The following is a 25693-nucleotide window of genomic DNA, read 5'->3' as shown; positions in this document are numbered from 1 at the left end:
TTGCTAGATGTAGTTTTCATCATGCATCAGGACATTGTCCGGCGGGCTAATCTAAACTAGTATGGCCAGTGTTTCTGTGATTCGGTGACCAAGACGGTTGGTCTTATAGTCCTCATTGTGGATGAGGTATAGAACGGTCCAGAAAAATGGGACCAAAAAAAAAAAAAAGAGAGAGATTCAAGTCAATTGGATGACCAGGACCAACCTATCTAGAAAATTTTCAGGCCATCCTACATCCCCACAATAAGCCCACCCTACATCCCCACAATAAGCCCACAGATCAACATTCTGAACCAGCAAACCATGGATCCTACCCATACAAGCTTGGTGCATGAAGGACCCTATAATTCCTCGCCACATAACACCAATGGATGGATCATGTTACAGAACCTGATACTTTGTGACTTCATCCTGTAGAACAAAGAGTTGCTACCATGGTTAAAAGAACCGGTTGCTTGGACTGACTGGTTCAGTTCTGAGTCAAGTTAGGGGTAACTTATGGTATCAACCCGGATTGGGTCCATATAACCATGGTTGTGACATCAACTCACACCAAGTACAAAGGCTCCATTGAAAATAGAATGCGTGTATGTATATTCCGTACATGATTTTGATCAGGATAAAAAACAGTAAAATCATCAGCACCCAAAGAAACTCGTCGTATTTACAATGATAATACAAATCAAAACTAAAACACACTTACAAAAGAGTAAGTCAAATCATAGAGGAAGCTTATCTATTGGTTTTATCGCTGCCACACAACTGTGATCCGTGCTTAAATACTTCTCATAGGTAACTTTCAGTAGTCCCCTGCCAGCAGCTCTTTGAAACCTCAAGACCAGATCTGCACAGGACCTGAAGCAAAAATAATAATAATAATAAAGAAACATTTAAATCTCTATGCAAATTGATAACGGTCAAGAAATGATAAACAGAAATGAAGTTGGAAAAAAAAAAGAAGTAAAACAGAATGCCTGAGTTGTGTTTCTTCATAGCGTGAATGTTTGATAAGCAATGGTGTCCAGGCTGGAGCCATTTGCAGTGTGCACCGCGCAACATAGATTGCCGATGCACATAACAAAGATTGTTTGAACTGCAGAGCTTCATATTCGACCAGGCACAATTCAATGAGGTAGAAGGCTAGATGCTCAAGCTGTGGCAATGAAAGCAAGAGTCCCAATACATGTTAGAAAAACTAATAGCATGTAAGTTTTGAGAAATACAAAACAAGGTTTATTCGGAACAGTTGGTACACCCCCACTCGACTGGGAGATGGACCAAAACGTCCTCCAATCCTTTCCTTTATATTGATCATCATAAGATATTCTTTTCCATAGTTGATACTATTTTCCAGTTGCAACATACAATTGGGTATATTATCCTTCTTTACCATCCATTTGCAAGCCGACCGTCAGATGTAATGCAGTCCCATGGAGGAGTCTTTGGCAGTGTCACACATCCGATGGGGCCCACCAGATATCAGTGAAAGGTGGGCCCACAATTAGAGTGCGCTGGACTAACGTAAAAGCTGCTCATGAAGGGTATAGAGAATAAATTCCAAGAGCATCATGACACACCTTTTTGTCTGCTTGGGAAGCTTTAAGAAACCGTAACATGAAAACATATGGAGTTGGGGCGTTCAGACGGAACATCAACTTCTTAAGAATCAGCTTCTCCTGAGAAAAGATGACAGGTTATTATCCTCATTATATTATGGCAAACTCATTGGAAAGATACAAGCGAGGATCCACACCATGTCAAGCATTTGATCTCTTGTGTACAGGTTTGATGAGATGCTAATCAAATCTTTGATCTGCAATGAATTAAAAAATACATATATATATATTGAGATTTGAATGTAGCATTAAACCAAGACTTATATAGGATTACTGATTTGTGTGTAATCGCAACCTTTGGATGCCAAAAGTCTTCATATTTTGAGGCTAGCAAGAGGGCGGTAAGACCAACCAACTGCATTTCGTCCTTTTTAATTGTAACAGCAGAAAGAAATCTGTCAAGCAATTCTACCATGAGAAACAGTGTTTCTTGCATCAATTCAAACTTGAGGTGTACCTGCAACCAAGAAAAGAAGAGCTTGGTTAACAGTTTGTAGGAAAAACTATGCACAGCGTGCATCGAGAGGCCAGATATCATACTTCAATTAGCCAGTTGATTAGTATGCCCCGCATTCTAGAATTTATGTCTGTCTGGATCGTCATGTAGTTGGAGAGGGAAGGATTCTTTGCCTGCTATTACAAGCCACATTAGCAACTGAGTAATGGAAATGATCTATAGTCGAATAAATGCTGAACTTCTAAGAAATGGGATGTCAGTATATTAACTAGAAAAATAACAAGCTGTTGTTTCCAAAAAAATATAAGCCAAATACATAGAAATTTCTGTTCTGTCAAAGTTTGAAAATGCACTTCTGGCATGTTATAGAGTAGTGTCTGACACTCTCTTGAGTCCTGCAGACGGAATCAAGTAAGGACACGAGGGTGGCTTATTTAGAGAGTGTCATAACTCTCTGGGAGAGCTTTGGAGGATTCAAAGATGAATACATTTAGTGATTGCTAAGCCCAGTGGAACCAAGGATTCATGGGTCCATTAGTTGGAGAGTGTTGGAGCTGATACACTTTCTTAGGGGTTATTTGGCAGCATGGTTTTTGGTCAGTTGTCAATTGGAGAGTGTTGGAGCTGATACACTTTCATTGTCCTCACTTGAATCTTCTTTTACCTGATCCTAAGGGCCACCTCAGTCCTTTTCCATTATTATCGGACCCAACTCATACATGGGTCTCAAACTTTCACCTATTGAACCTGGATTATTCCTATGCTAGTAGGAAGATCTTTATCTTCCTTGGGCCCTATTTTCCGAGCGTTTTGTTTGGTCAAAGGGCTGATGACTGTGATTTGGTCTCGAATCATACCCGTCATCTATTGGGCTTCACATTGTTTGCATGTGCATCACACTTAGCTTGGTGATTTTTACATATACATTTGATTTTATATTAGATCTTAGTCACATAGCTGGATTAGCATCATTCTACATCAGGAGGGGAACAAGTCACCCTCGACTCATCCAGCACATATCGACTCGGGAGCAAATTTGTAGGTCCAAGTCTCCCCTTCCTAAAACCATAGGGAAGATATCAAAAAATTTATTGCTTATTGGAACAATTAAGGACGCTAGGCAGGGTGGCAATCAGCAGGCCAGAGTGGGATAGTTGGACAAGATCTGCCATAATAAGGTGTTGGAACAGTTCTGCTTAAGATGAATTGATTTTGATCCCTAGATATAGATTTCAACTGCTAGGGGCTGGATCTGGATCTAGCTCAATAAAATAATAAAGGATATTGATCTTAGCGGAAGTGTTCATTACCTACAACGGAAATTCAACCTTGAATATATATTTCAAGAAAGTGATATCAACAATTAAACAAATTTCCCTGAAAGTCTATATCCATAAATATGTAGACAGTAGTTAAGGAACAAAGGTGACACAATTCTCCCTCAAATATGTTGCAATTAACTCAGATATCTAACTTGCATTGATCTTTCTGAAAATAAAACCAATCAGGAAGAATAGTCTAAAGAGAAGCGAAAACCAAACAAATTGTCTCTTTCCCATGAAGGGGGAATTTCCCTTGAAACCACGCCAAAAGTGACAAACTAAAAACAGAATAAAGTCTCTTAACATGTAATGTTAGACCTACATGCAAACATTCTTGGCATATATACAAAGACCAATTTTCCTTTTTCTCCTATTTTCCATTATGTATCTTACTGTTTGTAGAGATATTTATACAAGTCACTGCTTGTTAAGCCTGTGAAGCGCCCAGCGTTCTTTATAGCCTGGGGTTGAGCATAAGAAACAGAGTCTAGACAGAAGAGGGATACAGGATAAGAATGAAACTGAGGGAACACCGAACCTCTCTTTGCCAACATTAATTCCAGATATTATATATATATATATATATATATGAATGTAAAAAGACAAAGATGCTATATAGGTAGGTTTTCAAAGCTCACATGCATGTGTTACCCTGCTCATCTACATGCCACATGCCAAATGGCACCAGTGTGCTAGATCCAAGCCTTCCATGATGCTTCCCATACTGTCTAGATTATCTGGTCCAAAAATCAGGCCAGATAACTACAGCAAAAAACGGACAAAGAAACTAGCATTTATGATGTCCATTTGTTTTGTACACTCGTGACTACGTGACAAGTGGAGCAACCTTATTTTCCAGCCAGATGGTCTAAAAATTGTGGCCGATCTCATGGAAAGCTCAACTCTTACACATTCTATGTTGGCACATGTGCTGCCGTGTAATGAGCAGGGCTGTACACACATGGGGGAGATAAAGTTACAAATTTGTTGGTAGAAATTAGTGTATCCCCCTTCTCAAACCCTGCAATGGCCAATAGGGATTGTGATTGGCAAATGCTTTCACCTGAATTTTGGAAGTTGAAGCTGACTCATTGGTGAACTAATCTATATTAGAGAAATTGGGTGCTTTGTTAACAGGAATGCAAAGGAATCAATCTATATAAAAGAAATCGATTTACATTGCATTTGAGAATTGAGTTTTTTCTATCAACCAAATAAAAGATCTTTTGTCAACCTAGTGGCCATTAAGTATTTTGGATGTAGGAAACAAAAGGTCAAGATTTTAATTGATTGGGTCATATCAATACAAGGAAGCAAACATGAGATGAACTCTTCTACTCTCTTTTTTGAAGGGTCTATTCTACTTTATGCATCTCATTATCTTTTTGTAATGATTGTTGAATGCTGAAGCTACAGTAACCAAACCAATAACAAAGGTTTTTGTGGTAAAGATTTCATAGACGATACGTTAAATAAATGGGAGGAAATGGTATGGATGTAACCTCCATGATCCAATAATATTGGTAGATGTCATCAACGTATTCTGCTACTTCTAGATGATTGGTGGTGTCGTCAATATTGGGTAGCTCATCCTGCTTGACAAAGCCAGCATGTTCACCCAAAACCTGACAAAGCAGTTGCAATTATGCTTTAGAAGCACTAGTAAAAAATGCATGGGCAACACATGCGATGCTAACACACTCTTACACGCAACAAACGTGCCAACAAGGCATATTAATAGAATACCTGCCATGAATGAGGACCTCAAGTGCAGATTGCTTGGTACAAAAATAAGCAATTCCACTTATCAGGATGCCCACCACTATATGAGAAAGATGGTTTGAGAAACATGCCAACAGTCTACAGTTAATTATGTGTGTGGCTCCTGCCCAATGATTGGACTGGCCTGATTATTGCACCAGGTAATATTCACAGTGAGGCTATTATTAAAAGATATGATGTCCCACATACATTCCATGGAGTGGTGCATGTAAAGGCTCGCAAACCGAGGGAGAGAATAGGTCCTTTTTTGTCATTTCAGTGTAATCGCTTTATGGTTTGCCAAAAAGGACACAAATACACTTCCAATTGTTCCAATTGCCTCTCTTTTTTCTTTCTTTTTTAACACACACACACACACCCCCGCACACTCACGCCGAAGTGGAATTTCACCACCTATGGGTACTCAAACCCTTGACCCAGTGTTGAAATTCCTACGAGTCTACCACCGGAGCAAGAGTAAGGACCCTTCCAATTGCCTCTTAACATCCCATGTCAACTGTACAGAGTTTTTATAATATTTAATTGCAATGAACTTTTTTGTAACTGCTGTTGTCGTTATATAAAGTATGCATAAGCAGATGAAAGTATTAGTAAGCTTAGGTGGGTATGAACCTTGGATCTAGCCATCAGCAGGGAAGTATAAGATCTCCGACGAGTCCTCTTGGGTTTAGATATAATTGCAGTCACACTCTCACTTGAGCAGCCATTGCCATCAGATGAATGCTTTTCTAGACTGAATTCATGTGGAATCACCAATTCAATATCTTCACATGTGAGCCCGTTCACTACTTTACCCTCTTTCATGGAAGAATTTACTGTAATAGGCATGGATTTCTTCTCCAAACCTAGTGCAGGCTTGGATTTTGTCACCATCCTGGCCAGGGAGCTTGTTTGTGCAGTTCTCCTCATTGTCTGGATCATAAAACAAATATTTTTTTTATCAGCAATTCCAAACTACTTAATTTACAAGAGAACAAGTCAAAGTTATGCATATCTTCATTACTAATATAGCTTATGGAAGTAACATTCTAAGTCTACGAAACAAGCATGTGTGTCCACTTAGAATAAGAGTAGTTTAAATATGTAAAGCAGATATCTCAAAGCCAATTAAAACTAAATATTTGATCCTAAGGATATACAATGAAAAGTTTCCAACAAAGATACATATGAGGCGCTTGAGGATGGAAAGAAAAGGAGAACCATCAAGGAAGGTCATCAGCCATTGCCAGTTTTCATGATGTTCGGCCAATTTTGGAAAGAGGAAATGGGCACTTAAGGACTGAGAGATGTTTCCAGCAAGAAAGGAAGAAAAAACAAATGGAACCTTAAATAAAATTCATTCTGCATGGAAAATTGTCAAAGAAGGTCAAAACTATAGAAACCAAGAATGATATTTGTAGATGTGGAAGTGAGACTTAAATATTACTTTGTATAATTCTTCATCATCATCATCATCCTCAGTCTTCTCCTAGCTATTCAGGTCTGCTCTAATGATTGCTGGCAAAAGTTAGCACCTGACATCAACCCTCTAACCAAGCTTGGGACTGGCAGGCATGTTATACCCAGGCAGAGGTTATCATTACGGGTAAGAGAAATTGCACATTTGTTATATGATTTTCGTTTCTTCAAAATCAAGGGCAATGTAAACATCAGTGGATGCTCTGAAAATGTCTTCAAGTAGGTCAAGAAGGAGAATCCAGAACCTTGGAGGCTAGGCCTTATTTTTGACAAATTTAGGGAGAGCTCTTATAGGCTAAACAGTTCATTTTCCTATGTATCTTTGAGTTCTAACAGCACAGACATTTACATCCGGAAAATTCAATGCATCCTATGCTTGTATCGGCTGGGTACCTAGTACCTCTTTTTCCACCAATGTATCTATCCAGTTACTTAAATTAAGAAAACACCTAATCAATTAATCCTCTTAAATATCCTTATTACTACATCGATTATGTCCTAAAAGGCATTCCATACTAGTAGTTTCCTAGAAACTTCCAACTTTCCTATCATAAAAGACTCCTAACCAAAACAAGTTTCCAAAATCTAGTTGTTCGCCTTTTCACAAATCAATTTATGAACATTTGTGGTGTCATAAAACACCTGAGTTGTCTAATGCTTGGATCTGATTTTGTGGTTCACACAATGGAGCCCACATTGGCCTGTATCGGTGGAACTCCAAAACCAAAACACTGTCAGCCACTGGTGATGAGCTGCTGTTAACCTGTCCTTCTTAGTGACATCAAGAGCCAATGAGCAATTGAGCACAGAGCACAACATGCGACAAGGTAAGCTTAGTCGCCAATCACCATTCTTGCATGGTGTTATGCTTGGTAGATCCTAACTCGAGCACTACACTGGAGGCAGATACAAACACCACAAGATTTGGACCAATATTTCCCATTGATCATACAATAAAAGGAATTTATTAATTTGAATCACAACTCTTTCATGTTTGATGTTGCATATACTCAAATAACTTCTCCTAAAATGCAGAAACCCACATGTATCTGCGTTTGTGCAAATTATATTTAGTTAGACACATGTTCTATAATATAGTTGCACAAGGCATGAAACAAAGCGGCAACATATTTGGGCGCAGGAAGGGGAAGTGTCTGTTTCAAAATAGTAGAAAGAATCAACAGCTAGCAAGCAGGAGAAGGTAGTGCAAGCCCAAAGCACAATTAAAAGCAAGAGCGGCACTCAGAAAGGTCATGCAACTAACTTCTGTAGCATCCTATTCCTAGCTACATAAACTGATGAATTATTTGCAGAGTGAAACCTGTTCATATCGCATAGATAACTGAAAAAGGGATATTCCTCTTTCATGGAAGTGGTAAAGAGGGAACATATTCAAAACGCCTTGCATACCATAATGGATTTCCTTGATGATGTATTCACAACCTTGACCTTCTGACTCGCAGATGAAAACCTACAACCACAACACAGTAAATGTTAATCGGAATAACTATAATAAATGGCAGATAAATAAACAGAAAATGAAATAGTTGGATAATAATCCCACCTTGGCTGAGAAAGAAACTTCCCACTCTGGATCTTGCTGCAAAATGCATTGAAACAAAAATTGGGTAAGAAACAGTAGAGCTTAGCTGCAGAAGAAAATGAAATAGTTGGATAATAATCCCACCTTGGCTGAGAAAGAAACTTCCCATTCTGGGTCCTGCTGCAAAAAGCATTGAAACAAAATTTGGGTAAGAAACAGTAGAGCTTAGCTGCAGAAGATGTCCCCTGATTTACATAACAAGATGTGATAATAAAAACCATTCCCTGTATCCTGGTAGCAATTTTTTCCGCTTTTTTATTTCATTTCCACTTTAACATTTAATCCAAGCAGTATATGGCACAACACCGGAAAAAACTACTAGCACGAATAATATGCCCAATCTTCACCAAGAGAAGAACAAACAAATTTTCTAATCATGATGACTGGAACACCATCCACTTTTTTACTTACATCAGTTTAGAACCATCACTAGATCGGTTTCTTAGCTGATAACTCCTGAAGCTGTTGACTTCCACCAATGCTTTTCTTCTAGTCCTAGTTCCTATCAGATCCAAGAAATATTACTAGAGATATTATTAAACCTTGGAATGAAGCTGCTTCAACAAAACTACACATTGGCTCCATGAAAATGTTATGCAGTATATTAAAAAAAAAAAAAAACAGAAGAAGCTACAATCTCATGGATCACCAGATATACTCGGTTTGTCCTGAATTGTGTCTGAGCTTTTGACATTTGCCTAAAACAGGAGTAAAGTGCATTAGAGCCCCCTTAATACTAACAAAGATTGTAGCAAAACAAGACAATAACAAGCATGACACCTTGATAGAGCCCAATTTCGGGCGAGGACCTTTAGTTATCACAGTCGTCGATCCACTGCATAATGCAACAGAAAACCTTAGTCCAGAATTCAAACCACTCCAAAATATATCCAGTAAGTCAGCACATCCATTTACCCTAATGAAGATCCTCTCCAGATTCTTTGAGAAGCTGCAGACTTCCTTCATCCCAGATAAGGAGCAAAGGAAGGCATAACATCAGTAGCATACTAAATAATTTAAAAGTAAACATGTATAACAGATATGAAGTGAGTATACAGATTCTGTGGTTACCGCGCTGCCATTGGAGGCTTACTAGCAGTCTTGCTGTGAAAGAAATCAAATCAAAAGTTTTTGCGTCATAAATGCTCAATCTCCATACTGTTCGAATTCAGTTAGAAAAGGAAATTAAGGAAGAGAAAATCATTACCCTTCGTTAGCATCAAGAGATTTAAGAGACCGATCATTAACCCTTTTGCAGGATACTATCCAGTTCACAACCAAAAATTATAGATGATGATCAGTAGAAAATGAGAGGACAGCAAGATTCTTTAAGAGAAACTGAAGGGAGCAACCTACCACTCTTAAATGCATTCCCCTCCTTTGGAATCTGAGGATCACTGACCTTACCTTCCCCCTGATTCAAATACAACCAGCTACACAATCATCGACCACCCAAGAATCACAATCAAGAGAAGCAGGAGATGATGAGATATAGAGCATTTCTTGGTATTGAATAACTTCATTCTTTCATAAAGCTTTCCTTGTTTTGATGAATCTCTTATCCTTACAGGAGAGAAAGGGAACATGAAAAAGAAGAGTGGACTGATGTTGCATGAAGTGTGAAACGAAGCAGCAAAAAATTCAGGTGCAAGAGTGGGAAGCATATGTTTCAAAATGTTAGCGAGTAGGAAGCGGGAGCACGAGCATGAGTCCCAAGTGCTATTTGTAGAGGGAGAGGCACCTGATTAGAAGGATTTTGCAGCTTAAGGAGTGGACTACAGCCATTCGCTTCATCTAAGATATCAGTTTATTGTATAGGAAAAACTACAAGGACCCCTAAAAGAGCAACCAGTGTTCAAAATCTCATTAATATTATTGACAAGGCCAATATTCTCTGTATCTCACGGGTGAAATAAAATTTACAAGTTGTCATCGATATTATCAATAATATCACAGGTGTTGGACGATATTTTCAATATCACAAGATCTCACCAACCGCCTCGGAAATAAATTCATTGTATCGTCAATACAAGCGATAATATTGCCAATATTATTGATAATATCAACGAAACCAGCATTAACGCTTGTGAAATTCCAGAAATTATAATTTTTTTAAAAAAAATTAAAAAAAAAAAAAACATTTTTTTGAATTTTTTTCAGGGGATCTCTTCCTAGGTTTGTTTTAAACTAGTTCATTATATGTGTTGAATTATTGCATTGTTTTTTTATTATTAGTGCATTAAAATCATATTTATTAATAATTTTTTGTCCGATAGCACATAGTTTGAGCCCCTATAAAATGAAACCTATTATGTAAATGTGTAATCGTGTGTCTTTTGACATCTCCTGAAGTTTCACTGAAAAATTCCACCATTTTCCTAATGTTTTCACAATGCTTCCCTCGAACAGTGATGCATTCCCTGGTATTTGCAGTATTATCAACAGTTATGGTATCATTTTCCATATCGTAGGTCTCCAACAAATGTATCAATAACATTTTTTTTTGGAAAAAACTGAAGGACAAAAAGGCTTAAGGACAGACAATAAGAATTTACGTAGAACAAACAATGCTGGGATGTCAATATATAAGTAGGGTCCTTTCAATAATATTATCAGATGACCTCATTGTAAGTACCATATTTAACCATAATGTTTGTCACTAGAAACTATCCTGATCGATATAAATAGGACAACTGGACCTACCATTCGAAGGTTGAAAGTAGAACGGTAGTTAATCATCTTTAAACACGTGGAACATAGTGTCCAGACCAACTTAGGTAATGGAGAGTATAAGTAATCATCTTTGAGCATGTTTATCTCCCTTCCAAAGCTTTCTTCAAAAGAGACACACAAGAAGAAGGCTAAAATTCCTTCGCTTCCTACCTCCAGTCATGACATAGGTATTAATAAATAACTCTAAACTATGATACTAAGATACTTCTGTTGTACATGATCAACGTCATCTCAAACATGACATGGTACTAATACTGGAAAATACTCCTGAGTCCTGACCCTAGGGCCATCTTGTATTATGTTAGGTTAATATTTTGCAAATCCCAACAATTTTCTTATATTTTAATCATGACCAAGTCACCCTGTAAAAACTATGTAAAATGTTAGTGGTTTCATTAAACTTTTAGCACCTAAAAAGGCTCAATGACTAAGAAACAAGCAAAACCTTTTTTTAGTAAAATACCCCCAAATAGAATGGATCCAATGTTTTAACACTATAGTACGTGACAAATCAAGTACCTGCATTCATACATTTGTCCTAGATTTGAGTAAAAAACATATTCCCCCTTCCCTGTAAAATGTGTTTGCATCTGGGCATCATTGCTTCTAAACCCCGACTTTGAGCCAAATTATAAACTAACTTAAACAACCATCAAGATGTTGAAAATAGCCCTACAACCCGACTCAAACTACGTATAATCACCTTCAAAACAAGAGAATTTGACAAAAAGCAAATGGATGAATCGGTTTCACCATACAAACTACTGAATGACCTTCCCGATACGCCTAGAGAAGTACAGTTGATAGGTGAAAGCATTTATAACACCATTCTCGTTAGTTAAAAGGAACTTGGCTTCTACAAGTTTTTCGATCCTCGATTGAATCCAACTTCAACGTAGGTAGGAGCTTTTGCCAGGCAGTGATAGCAATGCAACTACAACACTCACATAACCTTCTATGTTAATGATGCACATAAATACTCCCATGTTGTTGCTAGATAGTGCTTCAATAGCTTCCTTAGCCTCTTAACTCCGTTCAGCCTCTCCAAATATGGCAGTAAGCTTATTATTGATTTGCTTAATCACAAAATCAACATTAACTGAACCCCAAACCAAATCTATTGTTATTTCTCCACCAACACAATGCCAGTTTTGGATGATTTGGGTTGGCTGTAGATGCTAGGTTTTCATCAGAGACGTCTTAATTAAGAGCCTTCCTTTTCTTGGAAACACCAATGCCTACTTCGACAACAATTGAGCCTGCTACCCCATCAGTGACAAGGTTTTCTTGATAAGATTGACACGCCAAAAGTGCACCCTCCAACCCAAATGTCTTCTATTGTGTTTAGGAAAACTCGGTTCTTTTTCACCTCTCCAACATCATCATCATCATCTAAGCCTTATACCAATTAATTAGGGTTGGCTACATGAATCCTGCTCCACCATTCCACCCTTCATCTCTCCAACAGCTATTCCAAAATCAAACAACTTGGTTTTTACAAATAAGCCTCCTCATATTCAATGTTCTCATCAATGACGATTGCACTCAAAGTCCATTTTCCCTCTACGAACAAATATTTCCTATCCATCAATTCATCTCGCCTGGACATATAATAGCAAAAGTGTCAAACGTGATCTTGTAGATTCTTCATTGTAAGCAATCCAGAGCCATTCTATCAAAAACACCACAATATCAATCTTAATCTCCTGGTTGAGGAAAACATTCTACGGACAGCAGCCAATACATTATCCCAGTCAATTTCACCCTAGTTGCCGAATTGAAAAATAAAAATAAAAATTTCGAAAATAGACGAAGTTGTTGTGCAAGCTGCTAGGTATGTTCTCCAAAATGCAGCCAAGTTCAGATTTCATAGGACAAGGTCGTAAGAGTAGGGTGCTTACTAGTTGTTAATTATAGTTGCACAAACAGCGAAGGAAAACAACAGCAAGTTCGAGCATTATAGTGATGAAGCTTCATTTTCAAAATGTTAGCAAGTATAAACAGCTAGGAAGTGGGAACAAGACTCGAAATAATAGCAACACCTGATCAGAAAGTTCCAGCAAGTATCAGTTGGCAACCTTATAAGGTGCCTATTACCAGGCCTGATCCAACATTTGTCATGGCGTAATCAGCCTAGTTTATGCATGCCCCAAGAAGCTGGCAAAGTGATTTATCCAGGCCATCTGATCATTCAATCAGGAGCCAGATTGAACTCACATCCAATCAATAGAAAATTTGTCCATCCAAGAATCCATATTGAAATTAGGCCATCCAAGGGTAAATGAAGATCTGTGCCGCATTAACCATGCAGATTGAAGATTAGGCTCACCAACTGTTGAGATTGAATATCTGGATCACATCAAGGGCCCAGATTGGTCTGAATGAAGATTACAGAAGATAAGGAGTTCTGAAAAAGATTGGGACCGCATCAACAGACCAATTGAACTGTGATAGATCCAGTGCACAGTTTTGATTGACAGCCTATTGAACTGTTGCATTAAATTCCATCTTATCACTGCAACAATAACTATAAAAATTAGTGAATAGAATTTTCAGGCATCAAAAGACTTTATGAAGCAGAGTCATTACAGTTTGGACCTCATGAGCACCTCCACGTCTCTACCAACTCAAATGTTGACTAGGCTGGCTCTCTTAGAAATAAACAGTGAACTCGGAGTATTGTACACCTTTTGGTGTAGATTTCATATTGCGGAAAAGCAAAAGGCGATATGGTTGAACTCTATTAAAAATAACAAAGAGAGTAGAAAAAATTCCACTTTCAGTGGATATGACTAGGAGTCTACAGTCTACAACCATCAAGCATCCATTCACAAGTCCAACAAGATGACCTGTAAGGCACCAAATGCATGAAGTTGATTGTCACTTTAAGAAAGGATTGTTGCAAAAGAAAATCCCATGCCATTTCTCAAGCAAAAGTCGGTGACTTAAATATCAATAGTATTGGCTGATACTTTCCATATCGTGTGCTGCCAATAAGAAATAAGGAGGGAGCGGCAAAACTCCCCCGTATTGCCTAATATATCACGAGATCTCATGATGTATCACTGACATATCAATACATTGCGATATTTTCAATTTATCACAATTAAGTAGTCCATGATTATGCTTTTGAATAATTTCAAATATTCAGCTACAGGGGTTGATCATTCTCTTTGATAGAGTAAAAATCGCATAGAAAACAAAACTATGGTTTAAACTCTTAAGCCTTGGGATATATATCATTTGACCATCTTTAGTAATGAAAGATTGGACAAACTTACAGAAAGGAAAACCAAAAGGCATTCAACAAGAAAGAACCAAAAAATTACTGAAGAAGATACTAGATTCAGGATGTGCACACATACCACTATCGGTTTTCTTGATGATGCACTAGCACACGTAATACTCCGTTGTACTGGAGCCCTACTGACATTCACTAAAACATGTCAGATCAAAATGTAATGAAAAGTACAACAGGAAAATATATATATATATATATATATATATATATATATATATTTGGAACAAGAGAAAGAAAGTAAACCCCGACCTTGACCCATAAAGATTTCCAGCTCAAGCAAATTTGAAACAAATGAAAATTTTGGAAATAAGAATAACAAACTTAAGTGCATACGCTCTTCGTACGTTCATCCAGATGGCAAGAAATAGCAATATTAATAGCAATTCACTCTGCATACCTCTGTAGCAAATGACTTCTGTCACTTTTGTCGTTCCTGAAACATGAAACATATGACAATTTTAACATTGGCACCACTTGGAACTATCTTCAGAAGCAAAACAACAGCAAGGAAAAAAGACAGACTTTTTGTTTTAGACATGATAATGTCAATATGCAATAGGTAAATAATCCAATACCTAACAAAAATTCCTAAACACGATATTGACAAATCCAATCACCATCTGAGCACGAAGTCAGGCACAATTGATCCAACCTCTTAAATAATCAAAGCAAGTGTCACTACCCAGACTAATTGAACGGTGATAGGATTCACAAAAGGCAAAAAATCGCCTCTGGTGGTTTGTGCACAATTGTTCACCTACTAAAAAAGAAAGAGGATTTATGGGAGAAGCACACATCCAAAGTTCTTCATTAAAATGACTAAAATGCCCATCATCACTCACATTTGTTTGGACCCATTGCTCAGTCGGCCTCGCAACAAGTAGCTCCTAACATTGCTGACATCCGCCAGAGCTTTTCTTCCAGCCTTAGTTTTTACTATATCCAACAAACAGTTAAACACAATTGCAGGAATTCAGAAAACATAACAGCGATGGTGACGTGCAGTTGCACCCACACATCCACATCTTTTAGGAAGCGGAACTGCTTTTCCAGGCACCAAAATGAGGATGAGATAAATAAAGCTTATATACACCTTCATCTCATCCTTATTTTTGCCAGTGGACAGTTCATCTCATCTGCAGAAAGAGATGCATCCAAGCTATTCCCAAGTGTATGAAATTCTATACTAAGCAACACAAAACTAAATGGTTGTGACATGACACACCTGAAATATCACAAATTCCCTTAGCTTTCTCTGTATTTTCATCATTATCCTATAAAAAGAGCATGTCAAAGCCATGATGAAATACCTCTCTATTGTATTTGTAACCAGAAAGGAAATAAAACATCAATGGTAAAAATCAATAAAATGATAGTGACACTCACAGCCCTCTTCATAACCACATTAGATGGCACCGGTTTCCTTCAATTTGAAGAGGAAAAAGAAAAAAGAAACAATAAAAAGTCAATGCTCTGACAGAAGAAAAAAAATACATGGAATGAAATATAGAATTGAGATACAGAGGAGGCTAGCCCATGCTGCCCTCACATGCTGAGCCCAGCAGTTCATCAAGAAGATACCTCTGTGGGTGGGTCCCAATGCAAAAAATCTTACTGATCAATTATCATTGTGCCCATACATAAGCATTAAAAATACATATTTGTTGAAATTAGACCATTGTTTCTAATGCACCTTTCTGTGGACAGCAAGGAACTCTAAATCAGTGAGAGTTTTTCCATGTGGCCCATCCAAAGAGGGACCCTTCTATATGAAACACCCATCAAACATGGCAGGGTAGAACTATAGAAGGGGCAAGCAGCATGGGCAAGCCTCGTCGGCATTCCCCATATATACAGTGCTCGGCATGAAGCAGAATCACTTTTTTGTTGGGGAGTTATTTGATACTTTGGCAAAGTATGATGATTGATACTTGGGCACTCAAAATTTGTACATGCAGCATACATTAATTCAAATTAAAACTAAATTGTGGAACTCATTGTCTTTAATTAACAGTCCCAAAACCAGACTGGTTAACAATCTTTGATTCATGGACACTTGTTTGTTGAAATATGACCACTGGATTTTTTTTTTCTCTTTTTCAACTGTCCAATAAATGTCTACAAATATAATACTCAGATAATCAAATAAGCGTAATTTTTGGGTTTCTGGTGATATATGTAAACTGGGACACATGATTTCATTTGATAGGGCCCACCTTCAGTAACCCAAACAATTCCTAGGATGCACCCACATGCATTGGCACTCCCGCCCAGAAAAAGTCATCCCAGAGGACAATCCTCACCATTATATTGCTGGCAGGAAAATGAACGGTTGCAGACATAAGAACAACAGTCCATGTGCGAATGGAAGAACTAAGAAGGCCACTGAACAGATGGCTGGGATCATTGGATAGAGGAGATTTTCAGACCATAGCTCCCCCCCCCCCCCCCACGGGTAGGGTCCACCACATGAACAACCTCAATCACTGAGAAGTCAAACACCTAAGCGGGACACTGGTCATCAACCTCAATCACATTAACGGGCTGTCCAATTCTGACCGACCATTGTATATAACACCTCATAATTTAAAATCACAAATCCGAACAGGATCATTGTGGTGGTATTTACAGAACCACTATCAGAGGCTTTCTCGCACTCCTTCTGGGAAAGAAACGAAAGTGCTAAGGAAAAAAAGAAAAGGAGAAAAAAAAAAAAAAAACAGAAATTCCCCCAACAAGAAAATTACAAAAAACCCCAGAATAAAAGATGAAATAAACAAAAAAATAAACGAGATAGATGGATGGTGTTACTTCTTGTCGTCGACATCAGCATATTTGGGAGCATGCGTCTTCCGCTTCTCATTATCTGTGTAGATCTTCAAATCTCTCATATTAACTGTTCGGCGGAAAACAGAATGCATTTAAAGAGGGTGGGGGGGGGGGGGGGGGGGAAACAGAAATGAAAATGAAAATGAAAATTAAATGAACAAAAGAAAGGAAGGAATGGCATTAACAACCGTTCTTTAAAGCAGGGCGATCTTCGGCCAGAGATTCTTTAACCTTCGTTTTTCCCTAATTTACAGAAAAGCCAGGGATGTGATCCTATTCAGGGAGAGAGAGAGAGAGAGAGAGAGAGAGAGAGAGAGACTTTGCTTGCCTTGAAGGGAACCATTTCTTCCTTCACCTTCGTTTTGCCCTAATTTACAGGGGAAAAAAAAAAAAAGAACAGGAGAGAGGGGGGGGTTTGGTTTTTCTTTTTCTCTTGCAGCGATTTCAAATTTCGGATCGTTGGAGAGATGACCGCCTTTGGTTTTTTGAGTAGGGAATGAAAAGAGAGAGAGGGGATTGTCTTTGTACAAGGTACATGGGATCTCAATTTCGAAAAGTGGGTCCCACGGAACTTTGATCCGGACCAGTGGTCTGGGGTCGCGGATTAGATACTGATAAGGTCAGTATCCAAATCGCTACTGAAGTGACGTCACCAAGCTTTGTGGACCCCACCATGATGCTTGTGTTGTATCCATACCGTCCATTCATTTGGAGAGATAGTTTTATGTCATAAGAAAAATAATGAGTTAGATCTAACGTTCAAGTGACCCCACCATAGAAAACAGTGGGGACAGTGACATATACCGTTTAAAACTTCTTAGGGACCACAGAAGGTTTCGATCAAGCTTATATTTTTGTTTTCACTTCATCTATATCTATGTTAACTTATGAATAGGTTGGATCTAAAAAATAAATCATGGTGGGCCTTATAAATGTTTCAACGGTGGGTGTGACTGATCCCACGTTTTTTTGTGGTGGGTCCATTTATACTATAGATCTATCTCATTTTTTTTCTCATGCCATAAAACCATCTCTACAAATGGTTGGACGGTATGGATACAACACACACTTCATCGAGGGTCCACAGAGCTTGGTGACGGCACTTCAGTAGCGAATTGGCTACTGACCTTGTTAGTATCTATTCCGCGCCCATGGTCTGGGACGTATGCGAATCGCCCGCAACCGCGGGCTACAAAAATTATGGCGGATCCCCGAATCCCTCTGTGGGGCCCACCTTGATGAATGTGACTTGCATCCACGCCGTCCATCCGTTTGACAGTTCATTTTAGGGTATGATCCCAATAATTAAACAATCTAAATCTCAGGTGGGTATTCAATCTCCATTGTTGAGTAATTCGCCTAGGGTCAGTTTGGATGCATGCAAGGCACTTGAGTTGTAAAGGGATTACAGATGATCCGATTACAGGGATTGTTTGGATTAACCTATTTTCCAATAAAGCCTTTACATGCTGTTGTAATATGAAACTTGATAAAAAAATCATATTTTGTGAGTAAATTATCTCCTTGGTGTGTATGATACATTCAATCTATTCATAGTGTACTTTCCTTCATGCCCTTTTATGGCCTTTAAAAAATTATTTTCCCATTGTCAAATGGACCACGTGGCAAAAGGTTGGGATGTTTACCATTAAAAACTTCTATATTGCATTTGGGACCACTGTGATGGAAAATATCCAATTCATTTAGTGTGTGCATGACTTCACACCCTCTTAGGGCCCAAAACAAATCAAGTATTTCTTATATGATTTTTGCAGGTTTTGAAAGGTTCACCGCCCAAGCTCTCTAGTATGAATATCTACTCTATTCATTATAAGCACTTTACAAGTTAGCCAAACATACAATTTTTTTGCTTGTAAACAAAATACCATTTAAAAGTCAAATGGAATAGCACATAAAATAATTATACATGAAATTCTTTTAAGGTGTAATGTGTTTACAACTAAAATAATTACAAGCATCCAAACAACTCCTGAGATTTGGATTTGCTTCATTTTTTGAGTTTGTGCTCTAAGTTGAGCTGTCGAAATGGGTAGACAGCATGAATGTAAGGCACGGAAATCAATGTGGGCCCCGCAGTTAGGGATCCACCAACGTTGGTAGATTGGGGGATCCACTGAAGTTGCCCCTTAATTGCCTGTATCATGGGTACTTGGGGCCCACCGCGATAATTGTGTTATATTCACTCTGTCCATCCTTTCCTTGAGCTCATTTTAGGATATGACCCCAAGCACGAGGGATATACAGAACTCAAGTGGGCCACACTATATGCAATAGTGGGGATGGAAACATCCCCATTGAAACCTACTATCGCACTTTCAACCATTCATACGATAGGCATCAATGGGATGGTTAGGATTTTTATTTTATTTTTACACATAACTAGGGAGGAATTATATCTTATGCATCTTTCTCCGAAGTGGAGCACATGTAGTTTTCTCAAAACTTGACATGAAGGTGGATGGTTAGTATGAGTGACAGTAGACAACCCATGGCTCGATCAAAAGCTCAGAATATTAGTTGCTGAATTCTTTAAGGGGTTGTTTGGATGCATGTAAAGGCTATTAAGTTGCAATCCAATTACAGGCAATCTAATTATAGGTATAAAGTATTTACATGCAGCCTTGCTTGGCTTAGAGTCATAATCTAATTATATGAAAATAATTGTCTATGGTTTGATAACTTGAAATTTGTTTACATATTGTAATCAAGTATCAACTCACAACAGAGCTTGAAGTAATAAGTCCTTTAAAAATAATCAAATGATGTGTATAATTTTTATATCCTTAATGAATATATTAAGTTATGCTTTAAAGATGTACAAAGTTGTTGTAAACATCAATTATCGAGTTGATCTTAATCCTATTGACAGGCTGTCAATGGAACCTACGATAAAAAAAATTCCTCGATAAAATTGAAGAAACAATCTAGCAACCAAACTGCATATTTCTACATTTTTTTGGTCGGATCAAAGGTCAGTTTGATATTATTAAAGACTCGTTTGATTATGTCAACTGTGCCGTTGAACCAAGTATTCTATAGTCGTTACAAACTTTTTTTTTATAAAACAAGCATTTGATTATTGGGCAACATGATGAGCTTTTTGTGACACTATAGCTTGGGTGATTCCTTACTTACATCCCTTATCATAAGCCCGTAAACATATGAGATTTAAGTCATCCTCTTGAGCTTTACTTCTTTAATGAGGATTTCAACCTCCATTATGAAGTTGCACCTGACCTCTACAATTTTACAGAGATTGGATACTGAGCTTGTAGGTATATCATTGTCTATGTCATCTATAATACCCATCTAGGCGAATCCTTATTAGGAAACAACTAAAACCATTAGTAGTGGGAGATTCAACTAAACTCTCATTACCTTGATCACCTTACTGTACAACGCATGCATGGTATTTGACCGTGGAGTTTAACCATCAACATAAAAAAACGTATAAGTAATTGAGAAGTTGATTCCAGTACGGGAGAGCATTGAAGAAGCATCTTACCAAGGGGTTATAATGAGGCTCATTTCGATAAGTAAGCCTATCAGTTGTAGAGTCAAATTCACACTATTTTCTTGTGCAAGATTAAGTGTAGAGTTCGTGACCCAAGCTCAAATAGGTTCTTGTGTATGACCCAGGCATTTATGTAGGGCCAAATTCACCGAACACGTGTGTATGTGTTAGTCTCTATGGGAGCCTCCAACGAGTGTGTACATGGGCCATTGGATTAGGACCGCATTCATCGGACATGAGTGCATATGTGTCAGTGTTCATAGAGAGTTTTTGGCGAGACTATACGTAGGGTCTTTAATTATGAGCGTATTCATCAGATGTAGGTGTGCACGTGTTAGTCTACATGGGAAGCCTTTAGCAGGAGTATACGAAAGATCTTAGATTATGACCGCTGGTGGTTGTTTATTAGCCGATAGAAAATCAACAAAATTTTCGCAGGTGTCAATGACACTAGTGTAAACATGTTCCCCCAACATGGAAGTATATGTATACGTTGGTGGTTGGCTTAGGAGAAACTGTTGTAAAGGTTATAGGTGAACCTGATTTAAAACATCCGATAATGAAATACTAATACACTCAATAAGAGTGCGTCTGCCAGGAGTGGAGCATGCAAGTAGCCGAACCACTATACATGCTCGTGCTCGGGATTTTTATTTTATGCTTGTAAGCTTAATTTGTTGAATATATGTGCTAGGTATTGAATAATTAACACATCTTACACACATGATTATTATTTCCCTTATTGACTATTTGCTCATAGTGTTACATCACTTGTAATTTATGTGATTGGACCCATTTTGGCTCAGAAGCCTGACTGTCATCCGTCTTATTATTTTAAATCGGTAGATTAGATAATTAGGTAATTAAATTTTAAATGATTTTATTCACTTCCCTTATAAGACTTGACCATGATTATAAGCTCCGCCACACTTATGCATGTCATGGTAGACAATCCACGCAATTTCAAATATGACCACTTAAAATTATTTACCTAGTTAATTAATTCATCAATCGAACAATTAAGGCAAGTAACATTTAGGCCTCCAAGCTAAAGTGGGTCGAATCACATAAGATGTAATAGATGTAGCAATATAAGTAAGTAGTCTATAAGTGAGATAGATATCTCTACATGTGTATGAGCAATCAATTAGATGCTCATCGTACAATCCATTAAAGCATTCATATAATTCAATTAATTAAACTCATAGGCATGAATATAAATGTACATAAATGACGATCATAAACACGGGTACATACAGTGGTTCGGCTATTTGCCCACTCCACTATTGGCGGATGCATATCTCCGATGTTTTAAATCAAGTTTGCCTCTAACATTTACAAGTACACACTCCCGCCAAAGGCCTACACAAGGACCTGACGCATGTACACGAATACACGTGTTGATGGTGATCCTACACAATAAGCTACACATTATTTCGTGTTGGAGGAATGCGTTTTCACCCTGTGTCGATGACTCTTGTGTAGACTAAATTGGTTTTCTATCTGCTAACCAACAACCACTAGTGGTCATAATATAAGGGCATATATTTATTCCCATTGGAGGCTCCCACGGGGGCTGATACGTACACACTCGTGTCCCGTGAATTCAGTTTTACACAATAACCTATTCGAGTTTGGGTCACAAACTCTATATTCAATCCCACACAATAAATAAGTACATACGGATTATAAAATGACAACTTACTTGTCGGATTAAGTCCCGTTTATCATCTTTTGATTGGGATAATCGATCAATGCTCTCATGTGCTTCAATCAACTTCCTAGTTGCTTGCATGACCATTGATGCGAATGGTTCAACTCCACGACAAAATCCATGCATGCGATGTACCTATGAAGTGACCAAGGCGATGGGAGGTGGTGAAATCTCATCCAATTAAAGGGATAATTATTTTTCAATGGGGATTCACCTAAATGGGTGTTTTACAAAGTTTATACAAAATTATACCTATATGTTTATTGTTTATTATATAGAAAATGGTGGATATCAAGTGCGTATTACTATATATAAATGAATATGACTTAAATCTCATAGGTTTATAGTTTTAGGAGATGGATTACGAGCATGGAATCACCAAAGCTTTAAATGACAAAAATAAAATAAAACATCAAAATACCCAAGGTCTAAATGCCATTTATAAATTACTTGAGTTACAATGGCTATAAAATGGACAGAAAAACAACACATCCAATTAATCGACCAATGTGTTGATTGATTGAATTTCATTCGACTCTGGGTAGAAATGTTGTTGGATTGTCTTGGTCATTATTGATTAATCATGATTGATATCGATTGAACTCACTGAGAGTTCTATTGTCTTTTGGCTATATAATTTATAGGAGTTATGAACTTCTATAGCTTGTCTAAGCATGTTCGATTTGAGTTTCTAAGGCTAAAGGATAATTAATTACATATTTATCCACAAGGGAATGGATAATCTAGAGGTTAATGTTGTTGTAGATATAAGGTTAAAATCACCAAGGCACCTCAATTTACTCGCTTTTCTCATTGACGCTTCACGTACTTATCTCGAGTCTTCAACTTCCAATAGCTTAACTAACTTACCGAAACACATACCCACATGATTGACAAATATGTGTATAACTAGCATACGACACTTACATTATGGTGGGCTCACAAAACCTTGCTATCTAACCACACTACCTACCTTGCTGGCTTGTTATACACTATATAATAGATGCTTGTTGCCTCTAAAAGCCTTCGCAAGAACTTCCTTCAACGGAAAGGTAAATTAAGTTTTATTAGGCAAGCTCTTAATTAGCCAGTAAATATGCTTGGTAAACAACATGCTCATTGGCCAAAAAGTAAAAAATGTATGTATGGTTTCTTGAAGTGGGTCGTACATCATATGAGCCCACTTTAGATGGGGTCATCCATCATACAAGGCCTACTTTTGATGTGGATCATCCGTCATGTAGACCACCACTCTGTCCCAGATGCTAGACCATTAGGCCAGTTGGATGGCTACACCACATGGAACAACTAAGACGGTATATTAGCCAAAGGTTTTTGTATTAGGCTGCCATGTGACATATCTTTCTTAAGTCACCAGGACTTAATACAAAAATCAACGTGGTAAAAAAACACCATTCGGTCCACTTTATAAACTTTATGATTCCGAAAGTAATTTTATTACTTCTCCATTGGTGTGACCAGTTTTCAAGGTATCCTACTCACGCTGTGGATGATGGTTATTACCCTAGAGATTAGTGGATTTTACACAATTCTTCAATATGCCGGACCCCTCTTGGGTGGTAAAACAGGAGAGCCGATTAGATGAGGGGAACGGATTGGCTACTCCCCCTGCCACCAGCCAATGGCTGATGGTCGGTGCTCTGTGGCCCCACCATGATGCATGTGTTTCATCCACACCGTCCATCTATTTTCTTAGTCCATTTCATGCTATAATACAAAAAATGAGGTATATCCCAATCTCAAGTGGACCACATTACACGAAATGTGTATTGAATGAACGTTGACTATTAAAAACCTTTTGGGGCCATAAAAGTTTTAGATCAAGTTGATCTTTGTTTTTTCCCTTCATCTGGGTTTGTATGACCTAATCAACAGACCAGATGTCAAAAAAACAGTAAAGTGGGCCTTAAGAGGATTTTAATGGTAGATATCCAATCACTATTGTTTTCTTGTGGTGTGGTCAACCTGAGACTTATATACCTCTAAGTTTTGGTATATGAAACACATACATCGTGGTGGGGCCCACAAAGCACCAACCACCAGCCACGGGGCTGGTGGCAGGGGGAGTAAGACCCAACCTCACCCGAGAGACGTTGCAGCCATATTATGTATCCATGTCGTCCACCCATTTTTCCAGATCATCATCCAAAAATAAAGCAGATCCAATTATCAGGTGGACCATACTGTAAATGTTGCGGTTGTTATAGTGGGATTAATGTAAGGCCCACCTTGATGTCCGTATTATGTATCCGTGCGGTCCACTCATTTTTTTAGATCATCATCCCAAAATTTAGTAGATCCCAAGAAACAGTGGTGATTGACCACCCTACCATTAAAAATTTCTTAGGGCGCAACTTAATGCTTCCGTAGTGTTTATTTACCATCCAATAGGTTGTTAAGGTCACATAAGCCTGGATGAAGGGGGAAAAAATGAGAAATTTAGGACTGTGGACCCCACCTTTTATCCAATTGTTTTTATGAAACAATAAAAACTTAGTTTGGGAACTTAGACCTATATGTGCGGAGACCGAATTTCAGGACGAAAATACCCCTCCCTTCCTTTCGAAGACGAGCGCTGACGCTCCTCCAACTGAGAGTTGTACGAACGGCTCAAAAGAGATCAAAGTTACATGGCCCCACAGCTATGTATTTATTATATCAACAACATTCATCCATATTTTGATATCATTTCGGAGCATTATCTAAAAAAAATATATCATATCTAAAGATCAACTGGACCACACCACAAAGAGCAGTGGGAAAACTGATTTTCACCGTTACAAATTTTGTAGGGCCCACCATAACATTTATTTTCCATCCAATCTATTCATAAGGTCACAAAGGCCTGGATGAAGAGGGGAAAAAAATTCATAATGATCCAAAACTTCTGTAACCCCTAAAAGGGTTTCAATGGTAGATGTTCAATTCCCCACTGTCTTTTACAGTGTGGTCCACTTGATAGTTAGATCTATCTTATTTTTCGTCTCAAGCTTAATATGAGCTCTCCAAATAGATGGACGGTTTGGATATGACACAGACCTCATGATGGGACCCGCAAAAGGCGGTGGGGATTACAATAGCAAAAAAAAAAAGGAACCCATGGCTACGGATTATAACCGTAGCTATAGCCGTAGCACTTGCTTTTTCAATATGTCCTTTGATATGTATCGAAGGTCTTTTGATATATCGAAGGTCTTTCGATATGATCGAAAAAGGTCCAAAACTGTCCAGCGAGTTTGCCTCAAAAATCCTGCAATTTTCGATACATATTGAAGAGTATTTGATATGTATTGAAGGTATTTTGCCTATAGCTACGGATTAT

The 25693-nt window shown here is 38.0% G+C and overlaps 1 protein-coding gene across 2 annotated transcripts; it reads right to left on the bottom strand.

The window, feature by feature from the left end:
- Positions 1-547: 547 nt before the first annotated feature.
- LOC131221049 (putative cyclin-B3-1) lies at positions 548-17510 on the bottom strand. 2 transcript variants are annotated; one of them, XM_058216142.1, is made up of 26 exons: positions 17421-17508; positions 17290-17344; positions 17084-17168; positions 15659-15695; positions 15498-15546; positions 15115-15208; positions 14670-14705; positions 14337-14397; positions 9595-9652; positions 9446-9500; positions 9310-9342; positions 9154-9198; positions 9019-9073; positions 8888-8936; positions 8650-8740; positions 8323-8358; positions 8200-8235; positions 8046-8106; positions 5790-6089; positions 4898-5020; positions 2157-2246; positions 1912-2073; positions 1754-1813; positions 1578-1676; positions 975-1153; positions 548-855 (listed from the first exon to the last, which is right to left on the bottom strand). In XM_058216142.1, exons 1-26 carry the CDS (start codon positions 17442-17444, stop codon positions 720-722), a joined length of 2109 nt encoding a protein of 702 aa, XP_058072125.1. In that variant the 5' UTR covers positions 17445-17508; the 3' UTR covers positions 548-719. The 2 variants fall into 2 exon arrangements, with proteins under 2 accessions (XP_058072125.1, XP_058072129.1); XM_058216146.1 differs by lacking the exon at positions 4898-5020 and having other exon boundaries at positions 17421-17510.
- Positions 17511-25693: the final 8183 nt, after the last annotated feature.

This window comes from Magnolia sinica, chromosome 1 (genome assembly GCF_029962835.1).
Source record: "Magnolia sinica isolate HGM2019 chromosome 1, MsV1, whole genome shotgun sequence".
Classification (NCBI taxonomy): Eukaryota; Viridiplantae; Streptophyta; class Magnoliopsida; order Magnoliales; family Magnoliaceae; genus Magnolia; species Magnolia sinica.
The sequence above is the reverse complement of the archived record's forward strand: the minus strand, read 5'-3'. Positions and strand labels throughout refer to the sequence as shown.